Below are 21364 nucleotides of genomic sequence, written 5' to 3'. Positions count from 1 at the left end.
TACTGTATTGATAATTTTACATTCTTTTTTCTCTCTCTTGCTCCTTCATTCTTCACTTTTCACACCTCTTCACCATTCACTCCTCACTTTTCACCCTCTACCTGCCTATTATTTACCTGTGAAACCATAGTTGGCTAGGCTATTTTCCTCCATTCATTCTATTGAACACACCATGATGTCTGTTATTTTGGCATTTGTCTGTCTTTGATATTTGTATTTTTCTATTGTATTGTTTTTATATTTTGCATTTGTATTGATTGTTTTGGTTTTGAATAAAAATTCAATAACATCTGATAGAAAACTAGAACCCTAGTCTGGAGGCGGCTCCAAATCTTTGGTGTAAGAGTTAAAAGGATGATGGGGAAGAGTGTGATAATGAAGTCCCTATTCATTGATACATATCAAAAGCAAAATAGTTTCACTTTGCACATTGAAAACTGTTCTATAAATGAAAAGAAATATACTACTAAAGGGATATTTAAAAATCTAATGTGAATTTGAATGTATATAATAATTTATAAGTAAAGTGACATGACTTCCGAATAGCTTAGAACACAATATAATATGAATTATTTTAAATCCTCATCCTTCTAATCATAGAACAAGACGATACTTTCTCGGCCGTTGTCCATATGCAGATCCTACATCATTACAGTTCATACATGACGATTCTCAATAACAAAATTATTGTTTTATACACAAATGATATGGCAGGACGTAGATTGCCATAGAAACCATACTCCAATAATATGGAATCGTTGACTATTTTATCAGGTGACAATAATATGTTTTTGTACATTGTACTCACCGGCTTTGACGGGTGTTGAAAAATAATCACCGATAAGATCCTGTGACGACGCACATTGGCACAAAGAAAAGAAGGATAAGAACGCACGCCTGAGACACCAACTAAGAGAGAGGGGAAGAGAGAACACACAAACCGACAGGGGGTGTTTTCGGGACAAGAGACGCGAACCTGCGGCCACAAGCAACAACTCAAGACTGAAGAAGGCTGAAGAAGGAGATGGTGGTTGGCCCAGCAGAACGAGTGCTGAACAAGGAGGAAGTGATCGGCTAGTAGGAGAACAGAGAGAGAACGAACGAAAGGCAGGTGGAGGGGGTTGGCGAACAGGTAGGCGAGTTCAACAGCACAGGACAACTTGGAACGTCGGACACGCATCGCATTCCACTTTCTTCGCGGCCATCGTCAGGAATTCGTCGCCTCCTCTTCTTTCTCATTCCTAACCAGCAACCCAAATCAGGTTGTTATCCTGCGGGGCAGACCAGGGCCCCTCTTATTTCGGGGGTCGTACCGCGCAGGTGCATTCCACCACTAAAGATCCATCCAAATCATTAGTAAATATAGGATTGTATCAGAAGGTAGAAGGTGGCTGTCGAAATAAATGGTAACATTCGAGGAGTGTTTTTTTAAATAGTATATTCTCATTGAAATGAATTTGCATTTTTTCAATTTGACAGGAATAGCTTTAAGATATTTCCAATTGTAGCACATGGATAGATATAACAATTTTTGTGAGTACCTTATACATTTTTCAGATAGAGAACAGTTTCTAAGCAAACAGCTTAATCACAAGAAATATTCAAGAACGGATAAAACTCTTACGTATCGAGTTCTCATGAAGCAGAGCGACAGTTAACTAACTGTCTATAGTCTAATAATAATGCTATTTTTCTTGCTTAACAAAAAATCGAGATCTATTGATTTGATGGTGAACAGCCTGAAATATTATACAGTATTTTGTTCGATGCTTCGTAAGATACAAACAAAACCTCTTCATTACTATCCAGTCCACAAAAAGTTATAGAGGGAAACGTTTGTAAAACAATTCTTGACCCCGTAGTTCTGTTTAGGGTAGAAAGGAGGTGAACATATTAAAAGTCCCCACCCCTAACCCCTGTGCTAAGGGGGTTAGCCAAATTCTTTTGACTAATTGGTCAATTGTTGCAAAACTAAAGATTTCAAACTCAACAATAAAACTGCAGTAACAGCCGTGGGGAAATAGATAAAATAGTGAAATCATGCATCAAATTGAAGAGAATTCAATGCTCTATTAGCTCATAATCAGCATAGATGTTTATCATGAATAATAAAAAAGTTATGAGACCAAAAAGGGCAAAAACTGGAGGCAAACGTGTTTTTTTTTTCAAAAATGTCACACATTGAGGCTCGAATATTCCGAAAACTATGAGAGATATGGTAAAATTTTTCAGATGAATGTTGTAGAAATTTTGCAGACTTCAATATTGCACGAAATAATAATGTCTATAAGACGCATAGTTTTTGAGATATATGTGAGAAACCAAAGACCTTTGACTTGGGAGGTACCTTTGACTTTTGATATGTTTACCTCCTTACTACCCTAGACAGAAGTGCGGGGTCAAAGATTGTCATCTTAACTTTTCCTTCTATACCATTTTTTGAGCTTTCATTGCTTGGTCTATACGGAAAAACTAAAATCTTATAAACTTTTTATAAACTACAATCTTAGTACACGCTATATTAAGACTTTCTAGAATCTTTTTTTTTTTTTTTTTTTTGTTTATTAGAGATTGACAATGGTGCAATAACCGAAACCGGTCTTTCTAATTATCAATAAATCAGTGGTTTTTTGACAATTTCTTAGTCTTTTTCATTCAATACTTTCTAGAATACAATAATAATTACATTATTATCAACTTTAAACTTATACTTAAGGCTTTTAGACTGATTATTATTTTTCTAGAATATAAATTTGATTCCTCGTTAGATCTAGTAGTTTTCAGTTCGTACATCTGCTGAATTGAATTAAGATGATCTTTTATTGAGAAATCGACCCCTAAAACACCTAAAAAGATCATCATTCATTTGATTGGTCAGATTTTGATGTAATAATCGAGTCTCTTGAATTAACTGGAAGTGGTTGAGAAAACAGTAGCTCGGATGTTACGTTGTACTTTGGAAATGTTTAATAATAAATTAGAGGGTTACGTTACTTTGGCTGTTACTCGATGAGAATTCTTTGTTTGCATTATGCGTCAAGTCGTGAATTGGTACAATAAACTCAGCTCAATTCTCACGAGCAACAAACCTACAATCGCTAACAATAATCCTTCGAGCACACTAGCTTATGAAATGAGCTTCCATTTATTTGATCATGGAAAGATATTACGAAATAATTTGGAGCTTGATTACTAGAGGAACTGCTTGGATAAATAGACAGATAAGAAATAGAAGGCAGTATTCTATTTACAGTATTTTAATACGCTTTCAATTATTATTGCAAATCTTTCAGTATTCCTTGTTCTAATTTATTGAATAAATTAATTCTAATTCATTCGGTGGTTCTATTTATTTTTATTCAATAACTAACTGCACTCTTATGTTTAATTGGTAAAAATGTTCTGTGTTCCCGAAGAAGTATCTGTTATAAGGCTATATGAAACTATAGTCAATCTCGGCTATTATCTGTTACAACTTTCAACTTGAACTACACAATGCCATTCGGATCATTTAAACAAATCAATTCCAGGCATTAGATGATATTAAATTTAATTATATATTAACTGGAAGCACGAAAACTATGCAAATTATACAAGAAGGACACTCATTTCATTTTTGTCACCTACATCCCTAGGACGAGGAACATATATCATTTACAAAGTACATACGGTACAGTACTTCAAAAAAACTTTACTGGAACATTCCATGAACTAATGAATATACTGGATTATCCAGAATATAGTTTTACAGATGAATGTATATCTCAATTTAAAATTGGACCATTTCTAGTTTACTCTTTGATAGATATAAGAGAAGAAGCTAGTTACTGATTAACATAATTTGCTTGGTGTCATGATAGTATGATAATTCAGTCAAAACAAACATTCTCAATGCCTATTTAGGTTACAAATTAATAATATTATAGTGCAAGTAATAGGAGGGACTACTGTATTAATCATCCTCTCGTATGATACAAAGTGAGCTCCACAGCTGGCGCAGTGCCAACTTCAGAAAGGGTTTGAGAGGAGCAAAAGTCGTCGACCTCTACTTACCATGTCCGTTATCAAAACTAATTATTATTTCATGCCAATCACCGCCATGGATGAAGTCCGTCTTCCATCTTGATCATAATTCAACGTCTCATCCAAATGAGTTTAAATTTAGACATATAACTCCAATCGATTTGAAGTTGAGATCTGAATATCTGAATTATCTACATTGATTTTAATGAACAAGGTTGAATTTCTACAAAAAATTATTGTTAATGACTTAATGTAACTAACAGAAACTATTCGAAGCTAATAATGCATGATTGGAGATGAAATGGTGAATTAATAAACAAATTTACCTTAAACTATGATATAATTATTGTAAATGGCTTTCAACAACTCTTGAACAGTCCTGTGGAAAATCAGAGCATTTTCTTCCATGCTAATGATTGTGAAGCTGGGAGGCATTAAATGCTAAATGGGAGATTGAATGACTTTTTGCTAAAAAACTTCGTGCTTTTCTTAAGGTGATAGAGATAGTTTCAATCATATAGTCTACATTAATGAGAACAAATTGCTAAACAGCTTTCAGGCTGAGTCCTGCTTGTAATATCTGGCCACCAGCAAATTCTATCTAGTGGGATTAATATATAACAAAATAAATTAATATTTTGAATCAATCTGGGAAGTTTAGGGTCATGATAGTTTATTTTTTAATGCTAGATCTGACGAGGGACACGTGTGTTTATCATAATTTAAGGTGGTTATAATATTATATAAGAATGCAATAATTATTGAGGATATTAATATAAAATAGGGATATTAGTAATCGATCAATTTTACTTTTCAAAAGTAGAATACAAGAGAGAAAAAGATGAATAAGTTCCAAAGACTCTTGATTACCCGCGTATAGGTAATCGTATACGGAATGGATCTTTGGTTTCAGATAACTCTTTTCACTGCAAAACTGATTGTCAATGCCACTAATTGTCTTTGGCATAACTGTTTCAATAATCATCTCATTTTGTATCACATGCAGCAGATGATTAAATTTTGTTTTACTACTATTTCGTCAGTTTAATAGCAAATTTGAAAAAATCTGGTGTGGCGCACTCACACAACTTCCCTTGCCGTTATGAAAATTGATCACCTGACGCTAGTGTTCCCGCGCATCTCAAGTCTACTATTCAAAGATTTGAGCCAGCTGGTGACAGGGCAATAACGCTGGAGACACACGAGGTCTGCTATCTCTTCATAGTGAATCATTTAATAGAATCAACAGTTTGTAATTGGATAATCACATTTTCTCGAATTTCGAGCTTGTTTCTAATTTTAGGTGAAAATGTTACTGAACATTAATTGTAGAGATTCTCATTCTCAATCTATTCCACTCGAAATTTTTTGTTTTAATTGTATCTGAAGCCTGATAATTGAGAATCTAAAATCAAACTTTGCATAGATGGGGCGGAGCTCCTGAAATTTTTACAGATATGGGACATGTGGCAGTTGATAGAGCATATCGATGACTATTTAATCAAAATCGTTGGAGCCGTTTTCGAGAAAATCGCGAAAAACCCTGTTCTTGAAAACATTTTCGCCATTTCAGCCGCCATCTTGAATCGCATTTGATCGAAATTGTTCGTGTCGGATCCTTATATTGTAAGGACCTTACGTTCCAAATTTCAAGTCATTACGTTAATTGGGAGATGAGATATCGTGTACACAGACGCACATACACTCATACACACACACACACACACACATACAGACCAATACCCAAAAACCACTTTTTTGGACTAAGGGGACCTTGAAACGTATAGAAATTTAGAAATTTGGGTACCTTAATTTTTTTCGGAAAGCAATACTTTCCTTACCTATGGTAATAGGGCAAGGAAAGTAAAAATCTTGTATGTTTGATGGCCTCGTTTACCGCTCCGTCTGGCGTTTATTTGTATTATACTTCTCATCTATTGATGACGCACAAATCATATACTTATGACTTTATGAGTCATCTGTGAAATACTTCAACCAATCTCTTCTTCTCTATATAATAAGAGAGAGTGGGGTTGTGTTTGTTTGTTCGCATCAAAACATGTCAAATTGTGGATTGCATACCGGAAAAACGGGAATGAATTAGATCTCCAAATTTTGCACTTAGATTCTAAAAATATCAATCTCATGCACCTGGAAGCCCAAATTTCAATTTTCCTTCTAGATTTTTCAGAATTAATGTTCAAATCTATACTACCGTACATGAAGTTCCATAGTTGCAGCTCAGAAGTGTGTGTTATTTTATGAGGAGGTTATAATGCTGTTACAAGACCAATATTTTCAAACGGCGGTCTAGTGTAACGGTAAAACGCTCGCTTAATGAGCGATGGATCCTCGGTTCGTTTCCCGATTCTTTCCAATTTTTTTGTTCTTAATTTTTTCCCTCGAAACGTATTATTATCAATTATTTTTTGTAGGAATTTGTTTTCATTACAATTGAACTTGGATTTTATCAAATAATTATTTTTAATGTAAAACTTTGCCACCAGTACAAATGAAATGGATATAGTCTTCATGCAGTAGGCCTATCATTGAATTTCATAAGAAAAACATGAATAGATCACAATAAAATAAGTAATAATTTATATTCTTCAGTTATAATGTACTATTAGACACGAATTCGCAGTGAAACGAGTATTTTAGGTATTTTGTTTGGAATTGGGAAAACAAAAGGCTGCCTGATTCAAATTGAGGAGGATCTAATCGATACTAAAATTTATTGATGTATTGGAAAAATCGATATGATTCTATGATTTTTTCAAGTTTTCTATACTATAATAAAGGAAAGAACTGGCTTATACACGTAAGGAATAGAGAATTATGTTTGACGCATCATCACGTCTCAAATATACTCAACTGATTAATTTGAAATTTTGCATATAGATTCTTAACTAACCGAGGATGGTTATTTATGCCTATTTTCAGTTCTTCAAGATTTCATTACGTCAAGTTTTCAATTTGTCATACTTCCAATTGTTGTATAGAAGCAGCTAAACATTTCTTTTAAAAGGGACATTAGATGATAGGTATGATTGGGGATCCTATTCGAATAAAAATAACTGATTTTCTGTCGCATCAAAACCGCACCGATTTCTCAAACCGTTCAATAGTTATTCTCATTCAAAGATACTGATAAATCATGCATCTATCCACCATCTTTACTATAATAATGGAAAGAGCTGACTCATACACGTACGTGATGTAGGAAAATTATGTTTGACACATCGTCACGTCTGAACTATTGGACTGATTGATTTGAAATTTTGCATAAAGATTCTTCATTAACCGAGGATGGTTATAGGCCTATTTTCAAATTTCGAATTTTTTATTACGTCAAGTTTTCATTTTGCAAAGTTTTAAAATAGACCCTTGCGAAGCACGGGTTACCTACTAGTTACAAAAATAATTATCAATTCAAGTTACATGAAAATCCTCTTATGGGTCGAGGTAGTCAGGTTGTTGTCAAAGTGAAACGATTCGGGGTTAAGCCTAGGCCCATCTGATTAGGCAGAGAGGAGAGAGGTATGAATAGCTTGAAATAAGAGCACGGTGGATTAATAATTTTTCAACAAGTTTTATTTCCAATATGAAGCCATTACATTTATTTAGAATAAATTATGAAGCCATTAGATTTTGTCATCACGAATTTGAACGTCAGAAAAATAAAAACATTGATTATAGAAAGATAATATCATTAAATTGGATTTTCGTTTAATAATAATAATCATTATATAATAATTATATTATTAGATACTAGTAGTTCTGTGAACAGTAGACCTCGCGTGATTATAAACCACAGTCTCCTCTAATACTGTCCATCAGAGTAAATTTTGTCCTGTCGTGTCGGCGAGATATCGGTCTATAAACGACTAATGGCATAGCCACCTCTAAAACAGGTATTTATTAATGGTGGCTATGCTAATGGCTGTTTGGGTTGTTGTATCGACAATGCTAATAATATGATGTAAACAGCTATGCTACTATCATCAAAAGCTTATCGAGTTGAAAGTACTGTAGAGAAAAGTCGAGAGAAAATACTGTGCTACTTCAAGTTATCAATTGCATGCCTAATTGCATGCAATTAATAGTCCACACAACAACTGTTTTTCACTAAGTTACATTAAGATATTGAATTGCATGCATCATTGCATGCAATTTATAATCCACTCGACAGCTGATTTATGATGAATAATTATATAGTCTGATTTTTACTCTAATATTAGCGTATGAAGGAGGCTACTTTTTCATTTATATTATCCTTGAAATGCAAAATTTCCAGAAACCGTGTATATACGTCGACGAGCAATTTAAAAAGGAACATACCAGTCAAATTTCATGAAAATCTATTACCGCGTTTCGCCGAAAATGCGGAACATATAAACATAAAGAGAAATGCAAAACCGTCGACTTGAATCTTAGACCTCACTTCGCTCGGTCAATGAGTGACAACTATTTCTATCTATACATACTTGCAAAAATCAGGGGATTAGTTATTCCATACTTCACCGAAGCATTTCATAGTACGTTTTCATCTCATTCTATATTACAAATAGATCACGGATCGAGAGAGAAAACTAAGGATAACTTGTATTATTTCTCTCCCAAATGTAGATAACATTGAAAGAGTCGGAGATTGGACTCAAATTCATTTTCTCATTGTTCTTTACTAGTAGTTCTGTGAACAGTAGACCTCGCGCTCAGTAAGTTACATTGACCTGTTATGTTTCTCAAAAATTAATAAATAATTTATCAATTTAAAATGTCTAGAAAAAATCCTAAATGAACATAGAGCTTTCTGTCCTATCGTTCCGTGACGTGTCATCCCGGAATGTGAGTGTCAGCGCTGTTATCAGGTCTGGCTGCAACTGTCTACAACGTTGATGGAAATATATAATTTCAAGATGTTCGTTGTTTTTGAACGGGTAGTATTATAGTCCACTAGACAGCTAATTTATCATGAATAATTCTAAAGCCTGATTTTTACGGTAATATTGGCGTTCAAAGGAGACTCCTTTTCCTTTGGAATTATCCTTAAAATGCAAAATTTCAAAAACCGTATGTATACGTCGACGTGAAATTCAAAAAAGAACATACCTGTCTAATTTCACGAAAATCTATTGCTGCGTTTAGCTATAAATGCAGAACATAAAAACATAAATATAAACATAAACATAATATAAAATAACATAGAAATATAAACATATAAACATAAAGAGAAATGCAAAACTGTCGACTTGAATCTTAGACCTCACTTCGCTCGGTCAACTAGCTCTTAGTACAAGGGTGGACAAATAAAGAACATGTTGATAAGATAAATGGTCAAGTCACCATAATCATTTTAAAACACTATACAATGCTATGGAGGCCATTACAATAAAAAATTCCATCAAGCTTCAAAGTATGATGGTTTCGATGTTTGAAAAAGAGTGATCCTTCTACAGTTTATTGATTGTTGGAAGAAGAGTGATACTTTTTGCGATACATAATACAGTTGGTAAATAGGCTGAACATGAAAATCTATTAGCTGTTCAATTTGGCGCTTGGTGTCGCAAAAGGAAAGTGGGACGTCGCTGTCACCGCCTCACCCTCACAGCAACCGTTACCTACTCCATTTACATCACACATAAGCCTACACATCAATTGACGCCTTTTAAAGCTCATTTCCGAACCAATCAATATTTGACACTGATATTCCCATTACAAAGAAAGATTACTACTATAGTAAATCCGATATCAAAACGGTTTTAGAACAATTATTACATTGTTTATTATTACAAAAGCCACAAACACAGATAGAATCTCCGAATATCAAATGACTAAGGCTGGGTTGCACCAACTGGGATATCTTGAAAGTTGAAACAGCTAAATGAATTTTATAGTTGACTAGCAGAAACCCGTGCTCCGCAAGGATCTATTTTAAAAGTTGACGTAATGAAATTTTGAAGAAATGGAAATAGGCCTATAACCATCCTTGGTTAATTACGAATCTATATGCAAAATTTCAAGTTAATTAGTCCAGTAGTTCAGACGTGATGATGCGTCAAACATAATTTTCCTATCCCGTACGTGTTCAAGCCAGCTCTTTATTTTACTATAGATATATTTAACGACTGCAAGAGATAGGTCTGTGGAACAGAATAATAGTGGTGAAACTATGATAGCGCCAGAAGTGTCTCAAACACAATAGTAGTTACTACATTAACTTTTTGAAAGTGATTTGAAAAAAAGTCAAACTTATTATCATTCGTCTACCTCCATTTAGAGAGGCTTTTGTTTGAAACGAATGTAATCTATATATATATATATATATATAATATATATATATATATATATATATATATATATATAATATATATATATATATATATATAAATGAATGTCTGTTTGTTCCCTATATAGACTTGAAAACTACTTGACATAACGGCATGAAACTTTGAGAATATGTTGTGTTAATATTGGGGATGGTATCTGAACAGAAATTTTAAAAGTGGGGATAATAATAATTATTTATTAATCCATTTTACTGACCTATGTTTTCAAAATTTTCGGCTGAGCGGCTACCGAAGAACGGAAAGATGATTATGATTCAAGATCATATTGTGATAGTATGATTTAGCATCTAAAGTTACCAGCTGTAATAAACACGTCACCCTGTGATAAATTGTGTACTGGTATTAAAACGGTAGTTTGAAGTTGAAGTGTATTTGATTAGTACCAGTAGCTGTAGATGATCGTTCTTTTGAAGACCTATACAAATAATTATCACACCCCTATCATTGAGAAACTGGAAAAATGTTTAAAAAAAATATTAAAAAAAGAGCTCAACACGATCAAATTTATTGCCCAACAAAATTGATACTCATCCACTCTAGTCGACAACCTACTCCACAAAATAAGAACAAAATCATCAACCAAGAATAATATGGAAAATGACCAAAAATTCATCACACTCACATACTACAACAAAAAATCACAGAAAGTAGCATCATCTTTTAAGAAACTCAAATACAGAATCGCCTTTAAAACAAAAAATTCACTGAGAAAACATTTTCAAAATTACCAAACAAACAAACAGAGATTTGAACAACCAGGCATCTACAAATTGAAATGTAATGATTGTAGTAAACTGTATATCGGACAGACTGGACGTGACTTTCAGACAAGATACAAAGAGCACATCAGAGTCATTAATAAACCACATAGCCACTCAAATTTTGCTGACCATATTATATCAACAGGCCACACATACACCGACATCGCCACCAATCTTGAAATCCTCCAAATCTCACAAAAAAAGCAGAAAACTCAATGTATTGGAACAATATGAAATTTAAAACCACACAAAACAATTTCCCAACAGTCTCCTAAATGATCAAGTAAATTTCTCTTCCCACACACTCTTTGACAAAATAGTCCACAGTTCAAAATTACCGCCTCACTAAGTATCCACCAACCCAACCCACACCACAACCTATTCCACCACCTTCATCCCTTACCACACATAGCCTTGTCATCTGAGTAAACTCCCACAGTCTGATGATGACCAACAACAGGTCGAAACGATCGTCACTACAAAAGTAAGTGTATTTTCACTTCAAAAGTGTTTTTTTAAAATTCAAGTTTAATTTTAACAGTGAAAAAGTATGGATATACAACAGAGTAAAAAAAATTATTCACCTCATGAAAGAGAGTTGTTCATATTGTATTTTATTAATAATTACTGAAGAATGTCCGTATTGAGATGTGAATGGAAATATTGATTGTCAGATAAAATTCATGATTCACCAAAATACAGTCAAGTGTGACATGAGATACATTGACTTTTTGGCGGTACGAAGTTCGCCGGGTGAGCTAGTTGTAAATAAAGCTTTACTATTAATAGTCAACGCTGAAAAAAGACAGGCTCAATCACCAGGAATACTACAAATTCTATGAGGGACCAGTAAGCCATTAATTTTGAGTAGTTAAATTACTTCCATTATTGACACTGAATACATTATGGACAATCAATACGTATGAAATTTATTAGCTATACAGAATAAAAAACTTTTGATTGTAGTGACCTCGACTACTACAATATGAATAACTATTTGGATCAAATTTAAGGAATTACTCACATCTCTCATCAACTCGTACTTTTTATTCACAAAATATTAACAAAAAATGTATATAAGTTTTATTGAATGAACTTACGGCTAGTACTCAAGTTTGTCTTTCAGATATGAAGTCAAGTTTCTGATATAAAGTCAAAAATTGTGTTCAAAACATTCTCTCCAAATTCCTTTGTCAATTGGTCTATTTTTGCATAACTGAAGATCTCACACTCAACACTGAAGCTGCTGCAACAGTTGTGGGGATGTGCGTAAACTTGTGAAACATACATAAAATTGAAGAGAATTTGATGCTCTATAAGCTCATTATCAGCATGGATTTTTCCCATCGATATTCAAAAAGTTATAAGAGCAAAAAATTGAAGGAAAATGTGTTTTTTTCAAAAATGTCACATCTTTTGGAGCGGATATCTCGAAAAGTGAAAGAGATATAGAAAAAGTTGTGAGATCAATATTGTAGGAAATTATGTAAGCTCTAATTTCTTATAGAATAGTCATGTCTGTAAAATGCATAATTTTCTAGTTATATGCGAGAAACCAAAAAATGGTACCTTTGAACCATCCCACCCCCTCATCACAGGGGGTAGGGGAGAGAACTTCTGATATGTTTATCTACCCTAAACAGAACTGCGGGGTCAAAAAAATTGCTTTTTTGAGCATTCATTGCCTGGACTAAAGGTACACTGCTCAATATATAAAGGATATATATCCTTTTACCTATCACCTACTCATGAAACCTTCTTATTATCCTATCCTGTTTATCGTAATACTGAAGTTCAAAGGAGACTCCTTTTCCTTTGAAATTATCCTTAAAATGCAAAATTTCAAAAAACCATATATATACGTCGACGTGAAATTCAAAAAAGAACATACCTGTCTAATTTCATGAAAATCTATTGCTGCGTTTAGCTATAAATGCATAACATAAAAACATAAACATGAATATAGACATAAACATAATATAAAATAACATAGAAATATAAACATATAAACATAAACATAATATAAAATAACATAGAAATATAAACATATAAACATAAAGAGATAAATGGTCAAGATAAATGATAAGATAAATGGTCAAGTCACCATAATCATTTTAAAACACTATACAATGCTATGGAGGCCATTACAATAAAAAATTCCATCAAGCTTCAAAGTATGATGGTTTCGATGTTTGAAAAAGAGTGATCCTTCTACAGTTCATTGATTGTTGGAAGAAGAGTGATACTTTTTGCGATACATAATACAGTTGGTAAATAGGCTGAACATGAAAATCTATTAGCTGTTCAATTTGGCGCTTGGTGTCGCAAAAGGAAAGTGGGACGTCGCTGTCACCGCCTCACCCTCACAGCAACCGTTACCTACTCCATTTACATCACACATAGGCCTACACATCAATTGACGCCTTTTAAAGCTCATTTCCGAACCGATCAATATTTGACACTGATATTCCCATTACAAAGAAAGATCACTACTATAGTAAATCCGATATCAAAACGGTTTTAGAACAATTATTACATTGTTTATTATTACAAAAGCCACAAACACAGATAGAATCTCCGAATATCAAATGACTAAGGCTGGGTTGCACCAACTAGGATATCTTGAAAGTTGAAACAGCTAAATGAATTTTATAGTTGACTAGCAGAAACCCGTGCTCCGCAAGGATCTATTTTAAAAGTTGACGTAATGAAATTTTGAAGAATTGGAAATAGGCCTATAACAATCCTTGGTTAATACGAACCTATATGCAAAATTCAAGTTAAATTAGTCCAGTAGTTCAGACGTGATGATGCGTCAAACATAATTTTCCTATCCCGTACGTGTTCAAGCCAGCTCTTTATTTTACTATAGATATAGTTAACGACTGCAAGAGATAGGACTGTGGAACAGAATAGTGGTGAAACTATGATAGCGCCAGAAGTGTCTCAAACACAATAAGTAGTTACTACATTAACTTTTTGAAAGTGATTTGAAAAAAAGTCAAACTTATTATCATTCGTCTACCTCCATTTACAGAGGCTTTTGTTTGAAACGAATGTAAATCTATATATATATATATATATATATATATATATATATATATATATATATAATATATATATATATTATATATATATAAATGAATGTCTGTTTGTTTGTTCCCTATATAGACTTGAAAACTACTTGACATAACGGCATGAAACTTTAAGAATATGTTGTGTTAATATTGGGGATAGTATCTGAACAGAAATTTTAAAAGTGGGGATAATAATAATTATTTATTAATCCATTTTACTGACCTATGTTTTCAAATTTTCGGCTGAGCGGCTACCGAAGAACGGAAAGATGATTATGATTCAGATCATATTGTGATAATATGATTTAGCATCTAAAGTTACCAGCTGTAATAAACACGTCACCCTGTGATAAATTGTGTACTGGTATTAAAACGGTAGTTTGGAGTTGAAGTGTAGTTGATTAGTACCAGCTGTGGATAATCGTTCTTTAGAAGACCTATACAATTGAACATTCATTGCCTGGACTAAAGGTACACTGCACAATATATAAAGGATATACATCCTACTTCATAGAATTCCCTTTAAAATCACCTACTTATGAAACCTTCTTCTTATTATCCTATCCTGTTTATCATAATACTGAAGTTACCACCATTCGTGAATATCCTTCCCTTATCCTGAGACATGACGAAATTTTTATCTGGTAAATGTGAATATTTGTGTGACAACTACTACTTCAGAAATGTGACATTGATAAACAATAAGTGTATAAGTGAAGTTTTAGGAGATAGGAAATTAGAACACTGTAAACAATTAGTAATTCATGATTCTGCTTCTTTTGTAAAATTCATACCAATTATCAATCAATTTCTATTGTACAAAATTGACAAAGCTATTATTTTATCAGACAAAAAGAACACTACATTATATCCAAAATCAACTCAACTATCGTATATTGATAAGTCAGAAAAGTTATTCGAACATCCTAAAATACATGAATATTGGGAAAGTGATATATCAATCCCATCTGAAGTTCCATTTCGTAAATTGAAAACAAACTTTTCATTTGATATTATTCATGAAGCAATTATTAAGATTGAACCACTAGCAATAGAATTAGCTAAAAAGCTAGATACTTGGCATTGCAAAAGATTATACTTATTATATTTGGATTTTTATTATATGTTTTATTGTTATTCTTAGTATATTTATTGTATTCAAATTATATAACTTTATTAAATATGTAACTTCTTTACAAAATAATTGTAGAAACAATGTTAATGTAGCAGCAACTTCGCAATTTGTTCTTGGGCCTTGCCTCCAAACCCAAAATTCTGATCGCTGAGGACAGCTTCAGTCTAGGGGTGGAGGAGTTAAATATCTATAGTAGTAGTATACAACCCTATTGTTATAGAATATAGCTGACTATGCATTGTCTTCTTTATGTCTCAATTAATTAGTTTTAGTCAGTTCTACTCAATCACTTGACGAGAGCACTCGGCTCCCGAAATTCTTTAATTCGGTATTTTTTGGAGTTGTAGTGTTAATAAAGTTTCAATTTTTAAAATTCAGTCGTGTCGTCCAATTACTTAACTTGTGACACAATTGACTTTGCAGCTCGATTTCGACTAGTAAGAAGGTGAACAAAGCAAAAGTGCACATCTTTATTACCTCTGTTGAAGGTGTGGAACTGCTGAGTTGACACTAGCTGCAATATTGAAAATTTCACCCCCTACATTGAAGCTGCTGTAACAATGAAAGCTTGGAATAGTGAAATAATACATCATTTTTAAGAAAATTTTATGCCCTATGAGCTCATAAAAAGCATGGATTTTTCCCATCGATTTTTAAAACGTTATAAGAGAAAAAATTGCAGACAAACGTGTATTTTTCAAAAAATGTCACATCTTCAAGAGCGGATATATAGGAAACTAGAGGAGATAATTATATAGGACAAGTTGTGTGATGAATGTTGTAGAAAATTATGTAAGCTTCAATTTGTTATATGACAGTCAAGTTCTTAAGATACATCGTTTTTGAGTTACATGCGAGAAACCAAAATATGGCACCCTTGAACGACCCCACCCCCTCATCACAGGGGGTAGGGGAGGGGAATTTTGATATGTTTATCTACCCTAAACAGAACTGCGGGGACAAAAAAAGCACTTCGAGCATTCATTACCTGGACTTATTTGTTATTTGAATAATATTCGAAACCAAAACAATACAGTATTTACTTGGTAAATATCCCGTTTCTAAATTGATTTTAATATTATTATACAGCATTGGCTTATAAGTTATTTGCTATAGTTTACTTAGTTCATAGTAAGCGTAAAGCGTTTGAATTTGCTGGTTTAATCGTGCATCACTTCATCTATACAAGAGCCAACTTGATAATAGTGTTTGGAGAATTACAAAATAAAAAAGAATCAAGAGCAAATATTTCAATAAATAATTTTCTGAACACAGGTACAGTACCTTACATTTTTAACGATTCCTTTGATTCAAAGTAAGCCTATCTCAATACATTATTATTTTGAAATGTTTTGAAAAAAAATGTAATGAGCTCGTGAACTAATAAGTGAAAAACAATTGAATCAAAGTTCTGAAAGCTCTAGATTAGTTAAAGTTACAAGGTGTCAACGGTACCAGCAATCTTTATCAGTAATATTCTTGAATATTAATACCTAGGTGAAGGCGACATAATTAAAACCCAATAATTGCACTTTTTTGTAAATTATAGTTTGCAGCATGAATAATATCAATTAATATTCAGTAGCACGTGAAACAATGCCAGGGAGTAATAATTGCTCTTGTTGCAATTTTCATACACACATTTATTAACACACAAAAATTGAGAAAATTCAATTAATATCTGGATATATGACATTCATATGTGAGCTTACTCAATGTAGATGGATTGAACAGGTTTGACATTTATGACATTATTTTCATCCTTTCCAGTGATGAATAGGTTTGTAGCAAGGAACAACCAGTAGAGAATTTCTAAAAGGGAAAGAAGACTGAATCCCAAGAAAAGATTGGCTACTCCTCCCAAGGACACTGAAAAAAGCCATTAGATATATTCAATTTATTGACAAAACTCAGTAAATGAATATCATTCATTGATATAATTTACAGTACAGTTGCAACTAGATACAAATATCCTGAAAGTGATCAAGAAAAACTAGTCGTTTCTGGGTATTGTTATACTCTTTCAGTAGAGGTAACTTTGTGAAATGTTATATTATTTTAATGTTTGTAACTGTATAACATTTGTAATTATTAATTTCTTGTAGCAAACTGGAAATGACACTATTGAATTAATTTGTTTTTCCAAAATCAATTTCATTGGTAGGGTAATTTATCTCTTTATAAATTGAATTTTTATCAGTTCAATATTTATAAATATTTTACAAATATTTCACAATTTAAAAATAAATGCAATGATGAATAGTAAATTTTTAGATTTTATTGGATTTAATGGATGAATAGATAGGCCTACATTATATGTCATTATACTAACTTCATAACACATTTTGAGATGATTTTAAAAATTGAGCTCAATATTTAAGCTAGTATGTAAATTTCATTCATAAAAAATTAAAATTATGAAATTTCTGTTTTTCAGAAAATTTCACATTGCTATAGTCTAAGGTGTTGCTAATTTTGCGTCAAAGAATTCTTCGATAACTTAATGATTCAGGATCAATGAATGTAGATTATTTGTACAATCAACGTTACTACTCACCCAGTAAGTCCACCCAGCCAAAAGTAATGTCACGCTGGTATTTGACAACACCAAGATTTCCATAATGAATGTCCACATAAGCGTAGTGCTGATATGCTGTATGCCAATCTTCTGATCTTCCGATTTCGAGATCATACTCTGTGTCGTAACAAGTGGGAATACACGAGCAATTCAGCGATTCTATTATTTCATTTTCTGTGAATCCCATACGATGCGGGGGATGGACAAATCTTAGGTTCTCTGAAAAAAATACTGAAATTATATCGATTTCTGTCATAGAGCTCAGAACTCCATAAGAGATCAGGGGATTCATATTAATAAATAAGTAAACCAGCAGAACAATAAATTAGAAATTGTATAGCACAGAAAAAGACTACATAAACTGGAGAATGTTCATACCAATATTCAACATTCAGTAGTGTGAGCTCTAGCTAGATCAGTCAATGTGTGATAAATGAATCAGCTTTTGATTGTAATTTCGAAGTTACAATTCTCTGTTCTACAAAAAAGAAACAGATATACCGTAGGTATAAAAATTATAACATTTTAAATAGAAAAATTGGAGGCTTCTCTCATGCTCTGATATGCACATGCCTGTGCGAGAGGAGAGTGATAAAAATGAAAAATTGTTCACCTACCTGAATACTTTACCACGCAAAGCATATGCTGAGTTCCACATATAGGAAATGAATCATCTGTAATAGAACAACTCTGTATTAGAGAAATGGGGAGATAATAGAAAAGAAACAGTTTAAGAAATTAAAAGATAAATAAAATAATTGATCTCTTTTTTGGGTATATTATTTATTAGAGACAATATTTGAAGAGTTCCAGAACTTGTAGTTTTTCAATAGTAGGGAAATTTCACAGGATTTTTGTCTATTTAGCTAGAAATCTGTACATCGCTTTGAAAAGGTTTTTTCTCAAGGTTCAAGTGCCATACAATCCAACATCAATCGATATGCAACAATGTGGGATCTTATCAATGGTACATCAATAATTCATTTTAAAATTCATAGATTTTACCACCCATTTCTGAAAATGAATCATCGACAAGTTTCTATCTTTCTGTGTACCGTTTCTAATACTTGACTTGAAAATAAACATTCTAATGAATAAAATCATGTAAAAGAAGTCAATCATGGCATTGGAAGTATATCAAGTTGAAATAAACTCGACAAACATTAATGTTACAAACAACGTCATTTATACGATTGCCTGAACAAATAAACAACTTGTAAAATCTGACAAAGCATTTATTGTAACGGTTCCACTTGTTACTCGTTCCGCTACTACGTAGACATCATGTCGTCATTTTCCGTCTGCGCTGTCCGGTGACGTCACAGTCACGGTTCTACGGCACTGCTATAACCAAGTTGGTTTCCTATATTATTCGTCGTGTTATTTGTCGTTTCAATTTTAATATTTGTACTATTTGATTTTTTGGAATTTATTTTGTCTTTAGGCATCTTACTTTCTAGATATTTGCTAATTTTTCACCAAACGTTTGTAAACGTTTTATGTACGTGGCTGACATTTCCGCTTTCCTTTTGTTGCTAGAGCGTCGGTCTGTCTTCTTGTCTTTCAATGGTTCCTAGTCGGCGAGTGCACTTATGCTCCCGGTCTAAACTTTCTCATCCAAATTCATCTAGTTTACAGAACGTTTTCAAAAGTGAATTACTCCTTCAAATTAATTCGTTTATTCTATTCTTCAATTGTGTTTCAATTATTCATCGATTTCTTCACTTATTTACTCTGATAAGCTTTGTCAAGAGTGCAACCTCGTGTGGGCGTTTATCGCTATTCATCTGATCTACGGAACGTTTTTAAAGTGTGAATTACTCCTTCAAATTAATTCGTTTATTCTATTCTTCAATTGTGATTCAATTATTCATCGATTTCGTCACTTATTTATGCTGATAAACTTTGTCAAGATCAGGACCTCGTGTAGGCGTCTATGGCCATTCTTCTAACGATTGGCTTCACCTCTTGAAACTCAAACTTTCAAGTTCATCATCTCTACCGTTTGGAAATCAATCTAAAATTTCCACAACTTGAAAGTCGGATTATTTGTTTGGAATTCTACATGCTCCTGCTCACATTTCCACTGGGGGATTTGCCTGCTGTGGTGGACGCTTCCATTCTTGTCATCGCATGGCCAGATCACATCGTCGCTTGCTGATGTCCTGTTCTTTTGGGTACTGCGGATTCCTTGCCTGTCTGCCTGGCTGCATCTCTTCTTCAAAATTTTATTCAGGTTACGTAAATCGTTTTATTCAATTTTCATTAACTCATGTATTACATAATTGTTCATAAAATGCTACAGCGTTTCGATAATGGACCACGCTCTCTATTTCTAAGTCAAACATTTTTATGTGCATTTATACAATTTTTGTAGCTATCATTCAACTTTTTCGGCAATTAAAAACATTTAATTGTCCATACATTTGGTAATCGAGCCTATTTTCATGAATTCAATATATTACAGTGCATGTTTCATTGAGAGCACTGTACTACATAATGTCAAGGTTATAATATGTACTTCATTCAATTTTGATAGCTACCCTTGGCTTTACAAGTGTATTAATATCGACCAAGATATTTAATTTTGTTGATAGCTACCCTTGGCTTTACAAGCGTATTAATATCGACCAAGATATTTAATTTTGTTAATAGCTGCCCTTAGCTCTTAAGTGTCATTTTAAGGCCACCGACGCCTATTAATTGTTCTATTGATGTCTATCTTGACATTCAATTCACTGAGGCCACTGACGCCTATTAATTGTTCTATTGATGTCTATCTCGACATTCAATTCACTGAGGCCACCGACGCCTATTAATTGATCTATTGATGTCTATCTTGACATTCAATTCATTGAAGGCCCATGTCACCTGTATATAACTTGGACAATCTTTACATTGTATTTAATAGCTACCCTTAGCTCTTAAGATTTAATTTAAGGCCACTGACGCCTATTAATCGTTCTATTGATGTCTATCTTGACATTCAATTCATTGAAGGCCCATGTCGCCTGTATTTAACTTGGACAATCTTTACATTGTATTTAATAGCCACCCTTAGCTCTTAAGTGTCATTTTAAGGCCACTGACGCCTATTAATTGTTCAATTGATGTCTAACTTGACATTTAATTCACTGAAGGCCTATGCCGCCTATATTACTGTATTCTATTTGTTGAGCACTATCTACAGCTCATTGTCATTTATTGCTATTCCTTTTGTAAATCATTAAGATTGAATTTTGCAGCAATAACTTTTTCATTATAGCACTCAATCTATATTCACAATTCAGGTATCATTTATAATATCTTTTCGATTATTGTCAGGCTTCAATGGTCATTAATGTCATTGACCTAATTTCATTTAAATTTTGTATTTCTCTAACGTTTTATCACATGTTGTAATTATCCCAAGATTTTTCGACTCAATCTACTTACAATTG

At 33.0% G+C, this 21364-nt stretch overlaps 1 protein-coding gene across 2 annotated transcripts in view; it reads right to left on the bottom strand.

Annotated features, from left to right (window-relative positions):
- Window positions 1-16028: 16028 nt before the first annotated feature.
- The window catches only part of LOC111060677 (sodium channel protein Nach), a 33326-nt gene continuing 27990 nt past the window's right edge, over window positions 16029-21364 (bottom strand). Inside the window, exons 6-8 of one of the 2 annotated variants that reach the window (XM_039422341.1) lie at window positions 18542-18598; window positions 17904-18143; window positions 16029-17215 (exon numbers count right to left, since the gene is read on the bottom strand). In XM_039422341.1, the coding sequence (XP_039278275.1) occupies window positions 17055-17215; window positions 17904-18143; window positions 18542-18598 (458 nt within the window). In that variant the 3' untranslated portion in view covers window positions 16029-17054. The remainder of the gene's footprint in view (window positions 17216-17903; window positions 18144-18541; window positions 18599-21364) is intronic. The other variant, XM_039422349.1, reaches the window with a different exon arrangement.

Source organism: Nilaparvata lugens, chromosome 1 (assembly GCF_014356525.2).
Source record: "Nilaparvata lugens isolate BPH chromosome 1, ASM1435652v1, whole genome shotgun sequence".
NCBI lineage: Eukaryota > Metazoa > Arthropoda > Insecta > Hemiptera > Delphacidae > Nilaparvata > Nilaparvata lugens.
This window is presented reverse-complemented; position numbering and strand designations above follow the sequence as displayed.